Below are 18680 nucleotides of genomic sequence, written 5' to 3'. Positions count from 1 at the left end.
AGTCAGCCTACCATATAGGAAAGAACTGTGCTATGCTCTATGCATTACATTCATTGCTGTAGTCATCTGTTCTTACAGCTCTCACCCCTTTGATTACATCTGCAGTCCCAGTGTATCACTGAAGTGCTCTGAATCTCTTCACTGCAATTGCAAGCAACTACAATTGCATCCATTACAAATAAAATACATTACTTCATATGTTCTGCGTCTTTGTCATTTTAAGATTTTGAACTAAGCTTCCCTGCTAGTTTTAAGAGAGTAAACACATAGGCTCCCCATAGATCATTTTGGCCCACGTAGCAAAGAGTTTCTCTCAGTTGTATCCAGTCTTTTCTCTTCCCTTATGTTGTTTATCTTTGCTGTTGGCAAGGTTTCCTTTTCAGTTCTTGTGTTTGTAGTCTCTGACCAGTCTTGCCTAGACAAGAGCACCAGTGCTTGACTCTCCAAGATCCTGTTTCAGACCTTCCATTCCTGCACGGCCATTACAGCTTCCACAAGTTCGGCTTTCTCTAATGCTCACTCCCAAGTATCCACCATGTTAAGTTATTACCTGAGGAATGGCATGCTTTATCTGCTTTTAGACTCAATTAACATTACGGGCAAGTTTTCATGAAAACAGTATGGCAGTATGGTTAGATTTTGGGACGCAATTGGGGATGCATATGTTGTGCATGAACGGTGCTATATGAATATGTGGCATTGCGTTAGTATAGCATGAGCTGGATGCAAAAAACTGTCTTTAGTAACCCCAAACACATGCCTGTGTAGATAACTTATCTGCAGACATCCTCTGTACTTTCTTGGGTAGTTTTTAAGTTAAGGGAGCTTAAAAACAAGTTGTTTTCAAGCTACTTCAGGTTTTGCTCTTTTCTCACGTGTACTGCCACACATCTCCAAATCATGGTCTTTGTGCTGTGTTTTGCCTCTCTTTGCTTGTTTGTGATAACAGCTTGTACATGATGTATTTTGAGACATGCTTCTTTAAGTCTAATGTGTAGGGCTTTTGCATGTGACTATGAGCCACATGCACACTCAGAGAGTGCAAAAATGAAACTGATTTAGGGAAATTAGTTCAAATGATGCCTGCACATTGAGATCTCTAAGGCTGAGGGCAGCAAGCATGCAGGCTAAGGTCCAAATTCCCAATGAGATTTACATACAGATCACAATATTCATAAATTCAGACTCTTACTTCACCAAAATAAAGAGAGAGGGAGAGATGTCATATGAGTAAAGTGAGTGCCTGTCCTTAGATTTCATGCTAACTGGAGTCAAGGTCCCTGGTGTCAGGTTGGGACCTGCTTGCTTTCCTTCCTTTCTTCTTTGCTTCTACTTCTCTATCTCTCCCTTTTGCTATGTGCTGTCCCCATATTTATATGAAAAACTTTTACATTCATTCTTATGTACATCTTTTAGATGTACATGTGTTAACAAAAAGGGGCTCCTATCTTAAAAGCTGTTTGTGATAGTACTAGAAGAGAATAACCAATTGCTGTTAATCCCCTGAGTGGCTGCTGCTCCTAAGAACAAAAGCGAGTCTCCAAGGGAGCCATTATCTCGGAAATCCCACCCAGAGCAGGATCATCAAGAGTTTACAGGAGCTCTTTCTGGCTCTTTCTAGGTAGTGAGAGTTGTCCACAGAAGGAGACTGTATGATCATGAATGAAAGGAGAAGTGCACTGTTGAGCACTTGCAGACCATAGGTTTTGCAGTCCATGATCTGGCACCGGAGAGCGTCCAGTTGATTCAGAAGTGTTTGAGACTGCCAATCAAGCCCATTTACTCTTATTTACTGCCAGAGCTCCTGCCCTACTCACCCTTAGGTATGGTTGGGCTCAACACAACATTTAAGCTATTGTCCACTTTGTAAAACTTTATAAACATCGTCTGTACAGATGCAGGAAATTGCTGGTTGACTCTGAGTTGAAATAGAAGGGTTAATTAGCAAGTGAAGAACTAGGGGACTAAATCAGAGCAAAGAACAAAATGAATGGACCAGGAAACTAACCAATTTCATATCACCCTCAAGACAATATTTTTAAAATATGCAAGTTATCTGAAAGAAAAAATACCACTGTTGAAAAGATCCCCTGTTGTGGGGGGATAGTGGATCTGACAGACCAGGTTCATCTTGTTAGGTTTATAACAAGTGCCTCAATAACATTTTCTCCTTCTGGTTCACATCTCAGGTCTCAGTAAGCCCATGAGCCCTCCTTGACCTATGTCCCCTCAAAAAGAAGACAGCAAACTGCGGAACAAAAATTTTCAATCTTTCAGTTTGCAGGGTAGCACGATGAGGGGTGAGATTACTTCCTCTTTTATACCTGTAAGGTCTAAGCTCTCTTTGAAACTCTCAGGAAAAGAAAAGGGTATCGAACTGAATGGCCCAGGAGCTACTGGTGTGTGACTACCTCTGGAGCTCAGGGGTGACATGTTGTGTACTGGGGCATCAGACCTGGGATGGAACTAGCCTTGGGAAACCACTGCCAGAGAGTTCATAATTATCTCTCTCTTATCTCTAAGTTTTATAATGTGATGTTAATTATTAATTGAAACCAGCAATGGGCCTAATTCTAGTATCATTGCAGTGCCAATAAACCCAGAATAGATCTGCTTAAGTACATGCATCTGGACCTGTGCAGCCAAGACCACAGAGTGAACTCAGTGGAAGGAATCAGCAACTCTGGACTAGGGTGAGATCTTCTTACATGAAGTCTGGGCTGGCCTTTCACCATGTGGACTGAAGATCAAAAGTTATCACATTCCCCTCTGTAATATTCCTTCAAAGTGAACTTAGGTAAATAATAATAACAATGCTATCACGTGTCATTTTGCAGGGAAACCTTGCTATTTTAACAATGCTACAAAGGTGGAAAGCTCAAAGGTGGTTGGCCAATGTTCCGTGAAAATCTCAGCGGCAAGCCCTATAAATTGCAACAGTTGAAAGAGATCAGTTTGTTTTTTCTCCATTGCAAAAATGGGCTCCACCAGCTTCCTGCCCTGCCTAGCTCTCCTATTATGTTATGCTCATGGTACTCCAATCTCTGTAAGTACAGAGTACCAGACCTGGTTTCTACAGTTTCCTCTCATTCCAGAGACATACTGTACCTTATGCTGACTGTGTTTTATTCTCTTTCAGGTCAGGCATCTCTCCAGTGAAGTTGGTAAGGATTCTTTGAGCTACGTATTGAAGCATTTTCTTTTGCTTGCTGTGTATGACCACATCTGAATGTGTTACGTTTTATCTGTCTTACAGCACAAGACGCTGGTGAGATAATCAAAGACATTCCAGATATAAACTTAGGTGAGTTCATGTCTAAATTCTCCTGTAGTCCATTCAAGAAAGCTGTAAGCAGAAAGCTGAAGCTTCAGCATTGTAAAAAAGAGGTGGGTGACTGATGGTCAGGAAGAGAAGACCATGGTAACAAGAGAAAAAAACAGATAAAGTGAAGTGGGCTCCAAATTATCTTCCTCAGGCAGTTTTGCACAGACTCTTGAAATCATCCTAGACTTCAAGGTTCTTCAAGGCTTGGACAAAAGTAGGAGTCAGGTTGTAACTCTATATAAATGAAGGATACAGATATCTTTCACTTGAGGCTGTAATATGCTGTATCAATAGGAAAGGCTTTGGAGTACCACTACTAACATTTCCTCCATCTTTATAGATGATTTTTATAGAGTTTCACAAAGTGGACAATAGCATAAATGTTTTGTTGAGCTTCTATATAAGCAGTAAGGTAATCAAAAGGAAAAGACACAACACACTATAACTTCTCTAATTTTTTATGCTCTGTAATGCAAATTTCCACATATCCTTTGATGGTATACTAGACAACATTGCTTCCTGAAGCATTATTACAAATTGCTATGTTCTCTAGAATACTGTTTCATCGTGTGACTGTTGCCACTGGCTGGTAACAAGTAAGAGGTTATCACACAGGCCATCAGATTTCTGCCACCCACAATGCAGCCATTGCTGAGTAGTAAATGTTGAGTAGAAGCTGCTGTCACTTTGAGGCCAGTGTAAATATAGAGGCTAATCCTTCTTTATTCTCTGCAAATGTCTGAGGACATAAAACTTGAACACTTCATAAATAGGTGGTATTCATATGCTTTATGAATTAAAATATATTTGATATTTCATTTCAATTATCTTTCATTAAACTGCTTTTCAGCTGCTGGACTGAACCTCTTTCAGGGGGATATCTTGCTCCCAGTAAGTAACGTAAAATGTTGTAGCTATTATTTGTCTTAATTGTATTTTCAGTGCAAATCAACCCATCTTCCTACAACAGCATCATCATCAACAGCTGTTAATTCTTTTTTCAGCGAAATCAGCGAAATGCCCTAAGAAATGAGATCTACAGATGGAAGTTCCCCATTCCTTATATTTTGGGTGATAACCTAGGTAATGCAGATACTTTATTCAGATTTTAAGTCCAAACCCTGTTTGCACTGGAGTCACTGTAAGATTTTCTTTTTTTTTTTTTTCGGAAGGGCTCTCTTACTTTAAAATTCACTAATAACCACACTGCTCCTTTAAGACTAATTTTTTCTTCTACACCTATCATAAAATCATAATTTAATCAAACTCAATCACGTTTCTTTTGGTCCCACATATATATCTCTGTCTATTTGTCACTTCTCCAGGGAGAGTGATCTGCTATATGTTAAAACATGTGTTCCTGAAATATATTTTCCAGATCTGAATGCCAAAGGAGTCATTCTGGAAGCATTCGAAATGTTCCGTCTGAAATCCTGCATTGATTTCAAGCCATATGAAGGAGAGACAAACTACATATTTTTCAGAAAAGAAAATGGGTAAGAGTTATATCAGTTTCTGTTTAATTTCTCTCTGTAGGATCAGTTTGGAATTCATCTCATTTGACTTCCATAGTCTGAAGGTTTAGTCTAACCTTGTTGTTTAAGCTTCATTTATAGTCAGTGAAGAAAAAGGCCATCAAGAGAACAATTTGTCTCATTTTCTTAGACATATAATTTGAAAGCAGCTGCCCCCCTCTGCTGACCACAGAGGATATTGAGATGATGAACCTGGAACGAGCATTTAAGGTTTAGATGGCTCCTCTTTAATGAGGTGAATCCCAACCATTCCTGTGTTCTCTCCAGCAGCTTCCTCTTTCTCACCTGGGGATGTTTCCATTTCACTGGTGCGTGAAACAACCTCTGAATATATTCTTTGAACTTGCTCCTGGGCTACATCAAGAAGTCCCCAGTGAACTGCCAAGGGGCTCCTCTCCTCCTCAGCATGCTTGGCATCTGCTGAGCTGTGCAGAGGAGCTGAATCCTTACACAAGTAGATATGTTTTCGCAACCCAGGCCAATGTATTGTATAGTTGCTCTTAAAAAGAGTCAAATAATGCTACATCCTTCTAGCTACTGGTGATCTTTTCTCTACTCTAAGTGACTGAAAGAAAGCTCGGTCTCCCTTGATGAGTTTGCTGTTTCTATCTATGTACTATGTTTCTTGTCCCGTTTCTTGGCAAAACAGCAGCTGATATAGGACAAAACTGCGGATCTCAAAAATCAGGGATGACCTTTTCTAACCTGGAGGGTATGTAACACGGCTGGCCTCACGCATGTGATAGCAGGTCTTCAGGGCTCAGGTTGTCTTCATTCTGCAGAGCATCAAGGCACATGGTCAACAATTAAATAATAATGTATACATTTGTTTTGTATTTAAATCTTTTTTCATATTACTTTAAATCCAGTGAGCAGATTGGGACCTTAAATACAGAAAAGAATACTTAATAGACAATGAAATCTCTTTTTCAGATGTTGGTCGATGGTGGGAGACCAGCAGACTGGACAGAACCTCTCTATTGGGTCAGGGTGTGACTACAAAGCAATTGTGGAACATGAGATCCTGCATGCTTTGGGATTTTACCATGAGCAGTCAAGGATGGACCGGGATGATTATGTGACAATCTGGTGGGATGAAATTCTTGCAGGTTGGTTTTGAACTTCAAGCTAAATTTTATAAAGTACAGACTGATGGTATCTCCCTGCCTAGTTTTTAAAGCCTTAAAAATGTAAATTTAGTGACATAGGGCCACATGCGAGACCCTGTAAATCAATCTGTAGATGAAGCATGGTTTCCATACACTTTCCAGAGGGTGGAAGATAAGGAACAATCTAAGCCCAGAGGAGAGCAGTGCTCCTTGGAAGTCAGAGGTTTTTTGCCCCTTGATTGCAGGACTGGTCTATTCTCTGATTTTGAACAAAACACTTTCCCTCTCTAAGAGACTGTTTCCTCTCTTGCAGTGTAATGTGAAATACGATCTTCTGGGTTGGTGTGGTGGGACTCCAACTTGCCCTGAATTTTAAGGTTCTACCATGGCCTCTTCTTTAATGTCAGGCCCTATCAAGGTCTGAAAGGGTTTTATACTCAGAGACTCAGGTCTTCCAGAAACTGGAAAGATTTACTTTGTACATAAAGAAGCTTCAAAAGACTAGATCAGATGAGATACATAAAATAGGGCTCTGTTCCATTCTCCACTACCCACTGTATCTCTGCAGGTCCTTGGTTTCATGTTTAGTTTCATCAGATTTGGTAGCTTCATGAGTTTCAGCAAACTCTCTATAGTCCTCTTGGTCTCTAGACAGTTTCTCCTTCTGTCTCCTTTGAGTCTGTCTCCCTTACTATTTAATGATAATGTATTTGAAAAGAGTAACTGGTAGTCTTAAGAATAACAAATTCTTAAAGGCATGCTAGCAAAGGCATCAAGTGTAAACTCTTCTCTTGCTCCCAGCAGTGATGCATTGTGATGCTAGTGCATCTAAATTGTCCTGCTATTGCTTGTACTCCATATAGACAAGCAGATCATTTTGGTCTTCAGGGTTATGCACTTGCCAATTTTGCAGATAAGTGTAAAACACATGCAAAATAGGCATCAGAAACGAATAGGATCCAGAGAGCTCTATGTTCTCACTTGGATAGGTAAAAATTGCTATACAAGCTATACCTAATGACCTCTAAGTGCAGTATTTGTTATTTTGTATTGTTCCAAGCTGTATGGCCATCTGCATTCATACTTGCCTCTGCCCTGTAACTGCATTCTCTTTTGGGGTGGCTGAGCAGTGGATGGGATGCAGATGATGATTTTGCAGACCATGATTTTTATTGTTATGAAAAGCACTAAAACCAATTCATCTTCTTGTTCTCAACTTGAATCGTGGTGATGATGGTGATGATGGTGGTGATAGTAACATCTAGAGCCTGACTTTCGGGATTCAGACGTTGCTGGATCCATTCTGCTGTGCACTGTAACTAACCACCTCTTAAACAAAGAGTTTTATAATGAATTATTATGAGCTTCATGTTATACAGAGCTACTGAAATCTCAACAAAACAGTGCCACTTCTCCATGCAAGTATTTTTTTCTTTATTTTCAAAAATACTTTGTTGGATGCTCTCACTTCATCTGTGGTGAGAGGAGCCACAAAAATGAAACACCAGAAGAATGAAGCAGATGACGCACTTTAGTGTAACATTATTTTGACTCTACTAATTCCTGGGGCTAGTCTGATATCATTAGAGTTGATTCCTACCTTCCAGAGGTTTGTATCCATACTACATAATCCTATTTTCAGTGAGGAAAATGCATTAGATAGATAGAAACCTTTAACTAAAACTATCCGAAGGAACTAAAAGATTGGAGATGGAACAGAAAGGTTAATTTGATGACCTAGTTGGCATTGGATTTAGCCAATGATCAGAATTTATTTCTTGTGGCTTTTGGTTTAGGATTCAGCTTGTAGACTGATACATCTCAACACAGACATCTATCTCTATGTGTATGTCTAGGAGCTGTGTGTCTAGGCATAGATGACTATGTTAGCATGAGATGAGTCACTCTTGTTTAAACAAATTCCACTGTGTTTGGGTCAGTATAGCCTGCATTTATTGTACGCTACAGAGAAAGGCACAAACCCCATGAACACCATCAGCTTATCAAGCCTTCATTCAGGCAAGGCCCTTCAGCCTGGATTTGGATTTTCTTTTTCCTTTTTTTTTTTTTAAACTTGTCCTGAAATATTATCCGCTGCTCTAAAGGGAAGTAAGACTAGTGTGTATGTGTCTGTTTCTCCATCTGTTTCCTCATTAATGACCTGAAAATCCAAATTTAATAGCATTGTAACAGTCTTGACCCTAATACATTTCCATACACTTCAGTGCAAATAGGTGTCTGATTAGAAAAAAAGATCTCTTATTCGTGTTCCTGCTGACAGAAAAGCTAGTAAGCTTATTAGACTTCAGAGAAAACATACAGTAAGCCTAGAAAGTGAAGCTGCCTTCTCACTGAAGGGTTTATTTAAGAACATCTAAAAGTTACTCTTTACTTGATAACGATCTTAAAGAACAGCATTATTACACAAGGCTGTGTTCTGCCAAGATTTTATTCCCAGCTATAAAAAGTGATAGTCCTTGATTAGCAAGATTCTCACTCTTTTTGATAAAAGGTCCAGTTCAAGTATCTGTAAGAAAATAACCCCCAAGCTCTTACATAATCTAGACCCTTGGACTGAAGACCTTTGTGTTCAGTATAGAGCTTCAGAAAGGAAGGGCAGTTGTACACAGAGAAGCTGTAATTATCCACTCAGTCAGTCATGTGCTGTTTCTTCTTGGAGAATGAACCCAAATATTCTGGAACTATTTTCTGTGGAAATGCTGGGATTCTCTCCTGACTTCCACACTGAAGTGTGTGAAATGCTCCCTCTCTCTGCCTCAGAGGATACTTTCACTTCCATAGTGAGAAAAGAATGCTTTCTCTTAGAAGAAATTAATTCACCAAGAAACTGCAAGAAACATGTTTCCATAAGACTTTTCAGAAAAATTTTTGATTAATAAAACAAAAACATGCAAATGAGTGTAGCTGTAGCAATGGTAACAATACCATCAATCTAGGGTAACCTCATTGCTTTCACACATTCATATCATGTTCTTTGCACTGAAGGACAGCAGAAGCTGGGGACACCTCAGAACTGTCATCTTGCCCCCCTGATGAGCGAAGTGACTTCTCCTTGTTCCTGTGAGGTCTAATATCCTGGGAAATGTTTGCATCAATGATCACAGAATCTGGAATGGAGTATATTCATCTTTAAATTTATTCCTTCAGGATGCTTACCAGGGACCATTAGACAATCTAATCTGACCTCCAATTTATCACAGATCTTTATGGCTGGCTTATATTTGATTTTGAACATACAGAACTCACGTGAAGGCAGGAAACTGCAATGTAAAGATGTTTTATTGTCCAAGTCACCTCATAAACAAATCACATTGAATTTGAACCCTTTATCTGAAAGCAATTGCTTTGGGGTATATCAATTCTACCTGAGAGAACTGTATCCAATAGACCTTACTAAATCAATTTATTTTCTTTTTACTCTAAGAATGAACCATTTTTCTGTTCTTTCTGCAGACATGGAACACAACTTTCTGAAGTATGACGACAGCTTCATCACTGACCTGAACACCCCCTATGACTATGAATCAGTGATGCACTATGCACCATTTTCGTTTAACAAAAATGAGAGCATCCCCACAATCACAACAAAGATACCAGCATTTAATAACATCATTGGACAACGTCTAGACTTCAGTGCTATTGACCTGGAAAGACTCAATTGCATGTATAACTGCAGTAAGTCATAACTTGAGTATGGCAAACTGTTTCCTATATTTACACTTTAGCCTGTCTGATTTATCTCCCTTAAGTCTCTAAAAACAAGATAATTATTCTCAGATGTTCTTGAGCCAACACTGAAGAGGGCCTGTGGTGCAGACTCAGACTGTTCATTTCTTCCTTGTCCCTAACTGTCATTACTTTTGCAACAGTACAATGAGTCAGTGAAAGATAGTTCATTCCCATCTTCTATGTTGCTCCTAGGGGCTCAGACCTGCAGTTGTGTTCTGCTGTTTTGTGGGCAGTTTCTCTGTGCCTCTGCTGTAAGGTGAATGCAACCGTGCCTTGTTCTCTTTTACTGAAATTTAGACCAGATGCATGATTTTGCACCTGGCATGGGCTAAGTCTAGAGTCTGTCATTCTTTCCAGTTGGTTGCTCAGTTGGTTAAAGATATTATCACCACCTGTACTTTTTAGCAACGAATTATTATTCCCACAGCTCTGCCAACAGGAACATCCACTTGCAGTAAACTTAGCTGAATTGACCTAAGCTAACTGGACAGACTTTGCCTGAAGTGAGTTAAACCATGCTCCTGAATCCAGGTAGCCATGTGAGCCATGGAGACTGATAATCTCCAGCAGTTAAATACAAGAATGGGATGGTAACATCTTTAATCAACATCACTATTCACAAAGCAACTGTGTCCCCAAGACTTAAAAGCAGGCACAGAGACAGCTACCAGCAGTCACTGTTTCAGCTGACACATGCAAGTTTGTTAAGCTTCTGCAGTGCGGTGGGATCTTAGTATCTTTATGTAGGGAACCCCTCTGCAAACTAACCTTTCCTTCCCTTGAATTGTCGTCTTAGGACTCGTATCTGTTGCAATTAGATCTTCTGTACGTGATACCTGTAACAACGTAAACAAAGACCCAAACCAGAGTAGAAATATCCAAATTTGTTTTAAATGGAATACTTCTTTAGAGGTTACCACACATGCATTTTTTTCAGCTTCAACTCACACTCTTCTGGACCAGTGTGCTTTTGAATTTGAAAATATCTGTGGAATGATTCAAGGCACCAGAGATGACCTAGACTGGATCCATCAACAGAGCAGTGCTACAGGGCAAGAAGACCACACACTTTCTGGGCGTTGTAAAGGTAAAACCAAGTAACAGACCACTTACCCATAGAAAAGGAGTTAGCTGGTGTAATGGTCACTTGTGCATGTATGTGCTGAGCTGTTTGGTTTAAAGGAAGGTTTAGAAAAGTTGTTAAAGATGTCATCATTGTAGTCAACCCTTGAGAAATGCCAGCATTGGCTACTCTGAAAACACAAGATTAAATAGGCGACTTTGCAGGTGACATCTTATCTGTAATGTTTCTAGCTAAGCAAAAAGCCCCTTTCCTTCACACATGTCTTGGCACTGTAAATCTGAGTTTATGATCTCTTAAGCTTTTTGAACATAGTGGAATGTTCTCAAGACCAGCAGTATAAAAGGGAACAAAGAACCATCCTAACTAGAGCCCTTTTAAGCATAGCCTGGAAGAAGATTTACTGAAACTTTCCAAGTCTGACTAAGAGTTATGTTGCTACACGGTAAGAATGAAATAGTACTCATAAACCACTGATAAATGTTGCATTTGCAAAATAAACAATAAGTTAAACTTGAGGAGTACATGTTCTGGAGGTAGAAGAAAGTCACGTTTCATGATAACGTTCTTTTGAAGTGTTAATTTGACATTTTTCAAATGAAGAGAATTTCAAAAAGGGTGGAGTCATCTCCAGTCACAGTTACAGGTTGCTAGTTTACAAGTGAAAGTGAAGATTAAGCAAGGGTATGATTTGTCATTATTTAGTCAGTGGAACTACTACAGATGTCAAGAAACTTTGGTGGAAAAATTTGCCCAAGTACAAAATACAAGAATCATAGTCCAAAGCACGTTCAGTTGTGCTTTTTTATTTTTTGATGAGGGAAGAATTTGACTTGTCACCAGGAAAAGAGTTTATTCCTCTTATGTTGAATCAGTCACTGGAAAGAAGAACAGAGCCTCAACCTCTCATAACGCTGGTAGTTATCGATCAGGTGTGAGAATGCAAAATAACTCAAGAAAACCTTCTGACATCTTCTACAAGAACATGCTCCTAACCTTCCTCTAGTATTTTTCCTTCTTTCTTCTTTTTTCTTTTGCATTATATAATTGTTACTGGAAAAGAATTCAGTTGAGTCGTTTGATATTATTGGATATGAGCCTGACTAAAATAAGCACTTAACTTGCACTTATGCTTTAGCATCTGGTGACTCAGTTTGAATAAAATAAATAACCATGTTCCCTGAAGAGTTAATGGGAAGGGGTATGTGCCTTTGAAGATCTCCAAAGTGCCTAAATGAATTGCCAGGTTAGGGACTGCCTCTCCTTTTGAAGGCCTTCAAAAGCTCATTAACTTCATCAGGAATGTAGATACTTCTGGAGAATTTCAATAGCTAGAAGAATTTCACTTAATAGTATAATCATAGACTATAATGAATAACTATAGAGCCAATGCAATGCAGGTAAGATGTGACAAGGTTACGTGATATCAAGATAAGAAATGTGTGCAAATGGTGCATATGTGCATGTCAAATGAAAACACAGGTAAATATAAGGATAAAGATAGATACTTCAAATCTAAAGTAAAGATCACTTCAGAGAATGATACTGGGGAGTTAAATTAGAGGGGCAAAAATTCTTACCTAATATCCCCAAGTTGAGGAGTAAAGCTTTGAAAAGTATTTAGACAAGCTGTAAGAAGGAGCTTCTGCATGTTCAAGGTCAGGAGAGTGCTAGTTTAGTGCCCAAACTTTTTATATTATCTTCATCACTGATATCATCTCTGTCTCCTATCTTTGACATTTGTGAGGTATCTAACTTCCAGCTAAACCGACACAAAATTGACATAATGAGCCCTCAGTAAGTTACATACATAGACATACTCAGTAAGTTACATAAACTACTAGACATACTCTTATTTTGTTCTATCTTGACTGGTTATCATATTCAGTTTTCTTCCATATTTATGTCAATTACTACATTTAGGCCTACTAAAAGAGTGGGGTTCAAATGATAGGTTTACACTATGCAGCTAACAGGAAAGCTAAGAAGAGACATTGATACTCTACACTTTCTTCCCAGATGCTGGCTATTTCATGTACTTCAACACCAGCTCTGGCAAGGCAGATGAGGTGGCAGTCCTAGAGTCTCGAATCCTTTATCCAAAGAGAACTCAGCAGTGCCTCCAGTTCTTCTATAGGATCACAGGAAGCCTTTCTGACAAGCTGGTCATCTGGGTTAAAGAAGATGATGGCACTGGAAATGTTCGCAAGATGAGGAAAATCCAAACATTTCAAGGTAATTCTGAAGAATATATAAAATAATGGAGGAAGAAAAGTTGACTTACTGAGTCCAGGAATATGGTGAATCAGCTCAGAATTCAAAAAGTTTTCCCTAACCTACCAGAAGAGTATCTTGCAATGAAGCTAATGTTTTTAGTATTGCAGAAGTGTATGTGTCAGTGAAACTGTGGCTTGTAATAGTGTAATTCAGGTGGTCCACAGTAGAAGTCGCAGCTTTCCTGGTAATATTATATTACACTCAATGAATGGGACCCCAAACTCTGCTGGAGTATTATCACTCTAGATTTCCACTGGCTATATGATCTGACACTGACGTGCTGACATGTAAATACCTATGCTCACATTACTCAATAAGAAGCCGATACTGACTTTTTGTATGCCCCAAAATAAAAAAATGTATGTAATTTTGGAAATGTGAGTTCCAACTTTGGATGATTTTGCTACATAGGACAAATCCAGCTACTATGGGACTATTTAATGCTGTCAAAACCCATGACATGTGATAACCTGTCCGTATTGAGCTGCTGGAATTTCATGGAAGGAGAAGATAATGAAAAACTGTTGCTGACACTTAATTCCAACATCCCGGGATACTTACTCCCATCTGCTTGTTATGTCTTGGCCTTTAGCATCTTGCCCTTTGAATTAGAGACTGTCATTCACTAATATCTGCATACTTCCTAATACAATGTGTCTCAAGGCATTTAGATGATAATGTCTCGTAATATGAGTATACTGTAATCATAATAGCAACTTAAGTTCTCCAGCCTTCAGGATTCTGTGAGAAAAACAGTTGTCTGAAAATGCAGCTTGGATGGATGCTGAGGAATAAGCTACTTCATAATATCACTAATCAAGCTGATGGCAGTACTTTGCTTTTCTTTTTATCAAAGCTGATAGCGACTATAACTGGAAAATTGCCCATGTAACCCTCAACGTTCAAAAGAAGTTCCGATACCTCTTCCAAGGCCTAAAGGGCAACCCCAGCTCTTCATCTGGTGGGATTGCTATTGATGACGTGACACTCGCAGAAACACCCTGTCCCATGGCTGTGTGGGTCATTCGGAATTTCAGCCAAATCCTCCAAAACACATCCATCAACGTTATTCAAAGCCCTCGATTTTATAATCCTGAGGGTTATGGCTACGGTATAAGTTTGTATCCCCACTCCAGAATCAGTGGCTACACTCGCATTGCCTTTCACTTGTGCAGTGGAGAGAATGATGGTGTTCTGGAGTGGCCAGCTCTGAACCGCCAGGCTATCCTCACAGTGCTGGACCAGGATCCTGACATCTTGAAAAGAATGTCTGCAAGTAGAAGCTTCACCACAGACAAATCCCAGGTTCTTTCAGGTAAGTAGTGTTTGCATGGAAATGCAAAAAATGGTGAAAATGAAAGCTAAGGAATCTGAGCCAATGGACTGAATGCAGGACTCAAAGTTGGGCAATCTTGTTTTCATTTCCTGATTTGGGCCCTTTCCCCCTGTATGACTCAGAATTCCTGTCTATTGAAGGCCATCTGATGTGAAGTGTTGCACAAAGGGTTGTTGGTGTTATTATGAAGAATCAATGGAATATCTGAGTTTGACTATCTGAGTTTGATATAGTTCTTCTGTGGCAAAGGGTTGCAAAATCCAATTCTATCTGCAGAGAATGGATTTCCTAGTTTCCGAGCTCTTTTATGTTAGTGCCCAATATAATGGATGGTATCTCAGCACATGACAGTGCAATGTCAGCAGGGTGATGTATTTCAGTGCTAATCCAGTATTAAGTTAAAACTACATTTTGGAGGTTCAGTTAAATTGAATACACATGGTTTGAAAGCATGAGGTTCACACTGTAGATATATTCAAGGAACAAAATACCTGCAAAAACCTCTGAGATCAGTCTGCCGCATTTGAAAGTTATCTCACTTTGCTGGGGATAGGCTGCAGGTTACAAACTCTTTCAGACAGGAACCATCTTGCAGCTCCAGATTTACATCTCATGTAGCACCACTGTTTTATGTCCAGGCCTAGGATTCCCTATGGGTGTGATAATTCAAAGAAATAAGAAAAGGACAATATTGAATTTGCTGCAGAATAAAATAGTCGTGATGAGTTTCCATTCCTCTTTACTTTTTCCAGTGGAATATGCATATATGCCTTTTCAATAGCAAGTTTTAAATTCCAGGTATGAACAGAACCATAGCAATGAACAAAAACCATTAGACTCTAAACCATAGGTGCTTAAAAGCTAAATGTGAGCACTCAGCCACAATGAGGGGGTATCTTGCTGGCACCCATAGTTTGCGAGTACTCTGTGACTTGTTTGGGCATCTAAGCCCTGAACCTGATTTTGCAATATAAATCCTTCTTAAATTGAGGTAAAAGTCATGTCACACTTCCAGATTGAAAGATTTTATGGTGCTCATTTCTCCTCATACTCTCTTTGCAGATGCTAATACAACCTCAATATGGGAGAGACCATCTATTGCTGGAGTATTTGATGTCTCATGCAATTGCTATAGAAGTGTAGACTGGGGGTGGAATAACTTCATATCCCACAGCCAGATGAGACGGAGAAACTTCCTGAAAAATGATGATCTGATTATTTTTGCAGAATTTCATGGTAAAGACCCTCTTCCTGCTTCTCCTTATAAAAACAAGTAGATCAACTCTTTTCTATTTCTTTTCTGTCTCTTTTCATATGCTTAGTTAAGTAACTACTGTCTCCAGCCTCTAAACCCTCTTCTCTTCTAACACGAAGAACTTTTGAAAGAATTTATTTGCCTTAATTTCAGCAGGCAATATTGACTGAAGTGTTTGTGAGTTCACAGGAATCTAAATGGCAATAATTTATCACGAGTTAAGTTTTTAAGACACCTTTAAGCACCCTAACCAGTAGCTATCTCCACTTCTAGGCATGTCAACACATCAAAAAGCCTTTCCCATTGTGTCCATTTTCAAAAAGAGCAGCCACACTTAGCATAGTTTTCCAAAGCAGGGAATGATTCTGATTTACCTAACTAGTTACCATAAATTATTGTTTTCTATTTTGTGCTTTAAATAAGCAGCACTTCCTATGGCACAGTTAGAGCTCTCTAAGGGGCTTACGGACATGGAGTATCTTCTGGCCCACAAAGCAGCCTGTGAACCTCTGGCACAAAGAATACTGCATATAATTATACCACTCATTGTTATCTGATACCCTTCTCTCCTCTTTCCTTCTTTAAAAGATCTAATTCACCTCAATAATACTGAAGTCCCTGTTGAGCCTGCACAATCTTCCATCAAGGAAGGCCTCATTCTCGAACGGCAGAAGAGAGCAGCCCAGGATATTGAGTCCATTCAAGACTGGCTTCCTTATCTGCAAGACCCGTGTAACCCAAATCCTTGCCAGAATGATGGAGTCTGTGTGAATATGAAAGGGAAAGCAAGCTGCAGGTACCACTGACCTTCCCCTGTCAGCCTCGATTTTCTTATGAACTAAGTAACACAAGTGATAAGCACTCAAAGCTACAGTCTCCAAAGATCTGAGCTACTAGGTTTTCAGGCAACAGTGGGAACAAAACACCTCACTGCAGTGATTATTTTTTTTACTAGTAGCCCCAAGAAAACCCTCTCTGTAGCGCTTTGCAGGAGTTGTAAATACCCTCCCAACAAGGTGGGGATGTTGTGATGTGAACCTCTCTAATGGGAACTGCCCACAAAGAACACTGAGTGTGGGACCTACAGGCGGGCCTACAGGATAGGACACAGCCCCTGCCACACATGAATCTGTGGTTTATTTTCCCAGGTGCCCATCAGGACAAGCCTTCTTCTTCACTGGTGAGAGATGTCAGTCAATGCAGGTCCATGGAAACATCCTGGGATTGACAGTTGGTGGAATCGCTGGAACCGTTGTCCTAACCATTGTCCTCATCTCCATGATGGCTAGAAGATAAAGAGCTGTAGGGGGATAAATCTCAGCCCAGTATTTTTCAAGAGTTCAAAAAACATCAGCTTGCAGTGAAAAATGTTAAAATACAACTTCTAAAAGACCAGTCAGCATACGAATGTTGAAAGCAAAACAAATAATTTCTTAACAGTTTATCCCTTAATATGCCTGATTATCTAGCTGGACCTGACCATGGGCAAAGGATAGTTACAGATCCAATTACCTTCTGCAAGCTGCTCTAGCCAGAGGAGTCTCTCATGAACGTTGTCAAGCTCATAAATTATCCAGGGTTATACAATGAATGACAAAAAAAATCCATAAAGATGAATAAAATTACAGACCCTGCTTGATAGTTAATACTTGGTTGTGAGTTAGAGAAACAGGAATGAAGCCATGTTGCTGCTCCTTATTCACCTGCAAGATTTATGAAAGGACTTGCCATCACCATGCAAGGATGTCTGCCCTCAACCTCCCCCTCCCTTCATTTCTCCTCTCTCCACATCTCATCCCCTCTTAATGCTATCCAAAGCTCCCTTGCAGAGGGACATCCCATGAAAGCATCCAGGCAAGTCCTCGATTAGCACTGTGAGGAAAACACAAGGGAGTTTCAGTGTTGGAGCACATTCACCAGAAAATGGGCCTCTGCCCGTTCCACTTCTGTACTGGGAACAGTTGCTTTCTGCCATTTGGGCTGGCAGAGTTTCATGGCAACAGCCTAGAAGCCTTCTCAAAATTAGCGACTGCCTCTTAGCTGCCACATCTGGAGTGGAAGGATGGTGCCAAATCTGCTTGGGAAAGTGGAACAATTGAAAGGCGACAGGAAAGTGAGTCTCAGCAACAAAATAAGACTTTGCAACAACTGGAAGAGAACATAAAAGCATTAAGTGGATTAGCAGAAACAGAAGGTAAGAGCAATCAGGAAAGGAAGATTTAACCAGCTGAGAAAGCTCTTTCTTAGTGGTAAAGACATGAAGGCAGGAAGAGACTTGTCAGAAGCCAAACTGACTTTGCAAAGGAAGTGAAAACAAACAGCAGCGGACCTTTTTTCCAGCCCAATATTTATGAAAAGAGAATATGGGACAAGGAAGAAATGCAGCAATGAGCATAGGGTAAGACAGAGAGAAGCTCATCCAAGTGCACTGAAGTTTCTCTGTGGTGTGGAAACAGAAATTACTCTGTCTGAGATGGAAGTGAAATCTCGTAATCAGGCTGAATGAAGAGCAAGGGTCATTTCATTCTTTGGAAAGACCTGGAAAATGCTCTTCTTGCTTTCACGGTGATGTTCTCATAAACCCCTGACTCCAGGGGCTGGTGCACCAAACACCAAGAACATCAAGGATAGAACTGCAAGCTGGCATTACTCACTACAAAAACATGCATGGTCTCTGGCTCTGTTCAGTTTACGAATATTGACAAAGTACACCTCTTCACGCCTGGTCAAACCACACACTGACTGCTCCATGCAAAGGGCCTGTGGTAATGTCCAGTCTCAGTGGATGTCCAAGCAGGGAGGTTTGGGTGCACCTGAGTCCTCCTTGATATTCTAGTTCCCTGTTGAAACCTGAGAATAAAAGTTTGTCCCCAGCCCCAAGAGAAAGGGATGGAGCCACTCTCCTCCAGGAAGAAGTGCCCCCGGCCTGGGAGCTCCACGTCAGGGACATGTCTTTATGGGGAGAGCTCCTGTCCCCTTGTAGGGCCTCACTGGGATCTGTGGCTCACTGGA

The 18680-nt window shown here is 40.1% G+C and overlaps 1 protein-coding gene across 1 annotated transcript; it reads left to right on the top strand.

Moving 5' to 3' along the window:
* Positions 1 to 2977: 2977 nt before the first annotated feature.
* MEP1A (meprin A subunit alpha) lies at positions 2978 to 16964 on the top strand. Its single transcript, XM_062571199.1, has 14 exons — positions 2978 to 3046; positions 3140 to 3164; positions 3257 to 3304; positions 4176 to 4216; positions 4330 to 4408; positions 4704 to 4821; positions 5794 to 5969; positions 9444 to 9665; positions 10657 to 10806; positions 12820 to 13035; positions 13934 to 14392; positions 15476 to 15649; positions 16257 to 16464; positions 16817 to 16964. Exons 1-14 carry the CDS (start codon positions 2978 to 2980, stop codon positions 16962 to 16964), a joined length of 2133 nt encoding a protein of 710 aa, XP_062427183.1.
* The last annotated feature ends 1716 nt before the right edge of the window (positions 16965 to 18680 follow it).

The sequence above is a fragment of the Rhea pennata genome, chromosome 3 (assembly GCF_028389875.1).
Source record: "Rhea pennata isolate bPtePen1 chromosome 3, bPtePen1.pri, whole genome shotgun sequence".
Lineage (NCBI taxonomy): Eukaryota > Metazoa > Chordata > Aves > Rheiformes > Rheidae > Rhea > Rhea pennata.
The sequence above is the reverse complement of the archived record's forward strand: the minus strand, read 5'-3'. Positions and strand labels throughout refer to the sequence as shown.

What these genes read in the sequence shown, in the direction of transcription:
- MEP1A (XM_062571199.1), top strand. Translation starts at nt 2,978, where the DNA reads ATGGGCTCCACCAGCTTCCTGCCCTGCCTAGCTCTCCTATTATGTTAT. An exon ending in GTGGGATGAAATTCTTGCAG is followed by an intron (nt 5,970 to 9,443) that starts GTTGGTTTTGAA and finishes TTCTTTCTGCAG; the next exon opens with ACATGGAACACAACTTTCTG. An exon ending in AAAGGGAAAGCAAGCTGCAG is followed by an intron (nt 16,465 to 16,816) that starts GTACCACTGACC and finishes TTATTTTCCCAG; the next exon opens with GTGCCCATCAGGACAAGCCT.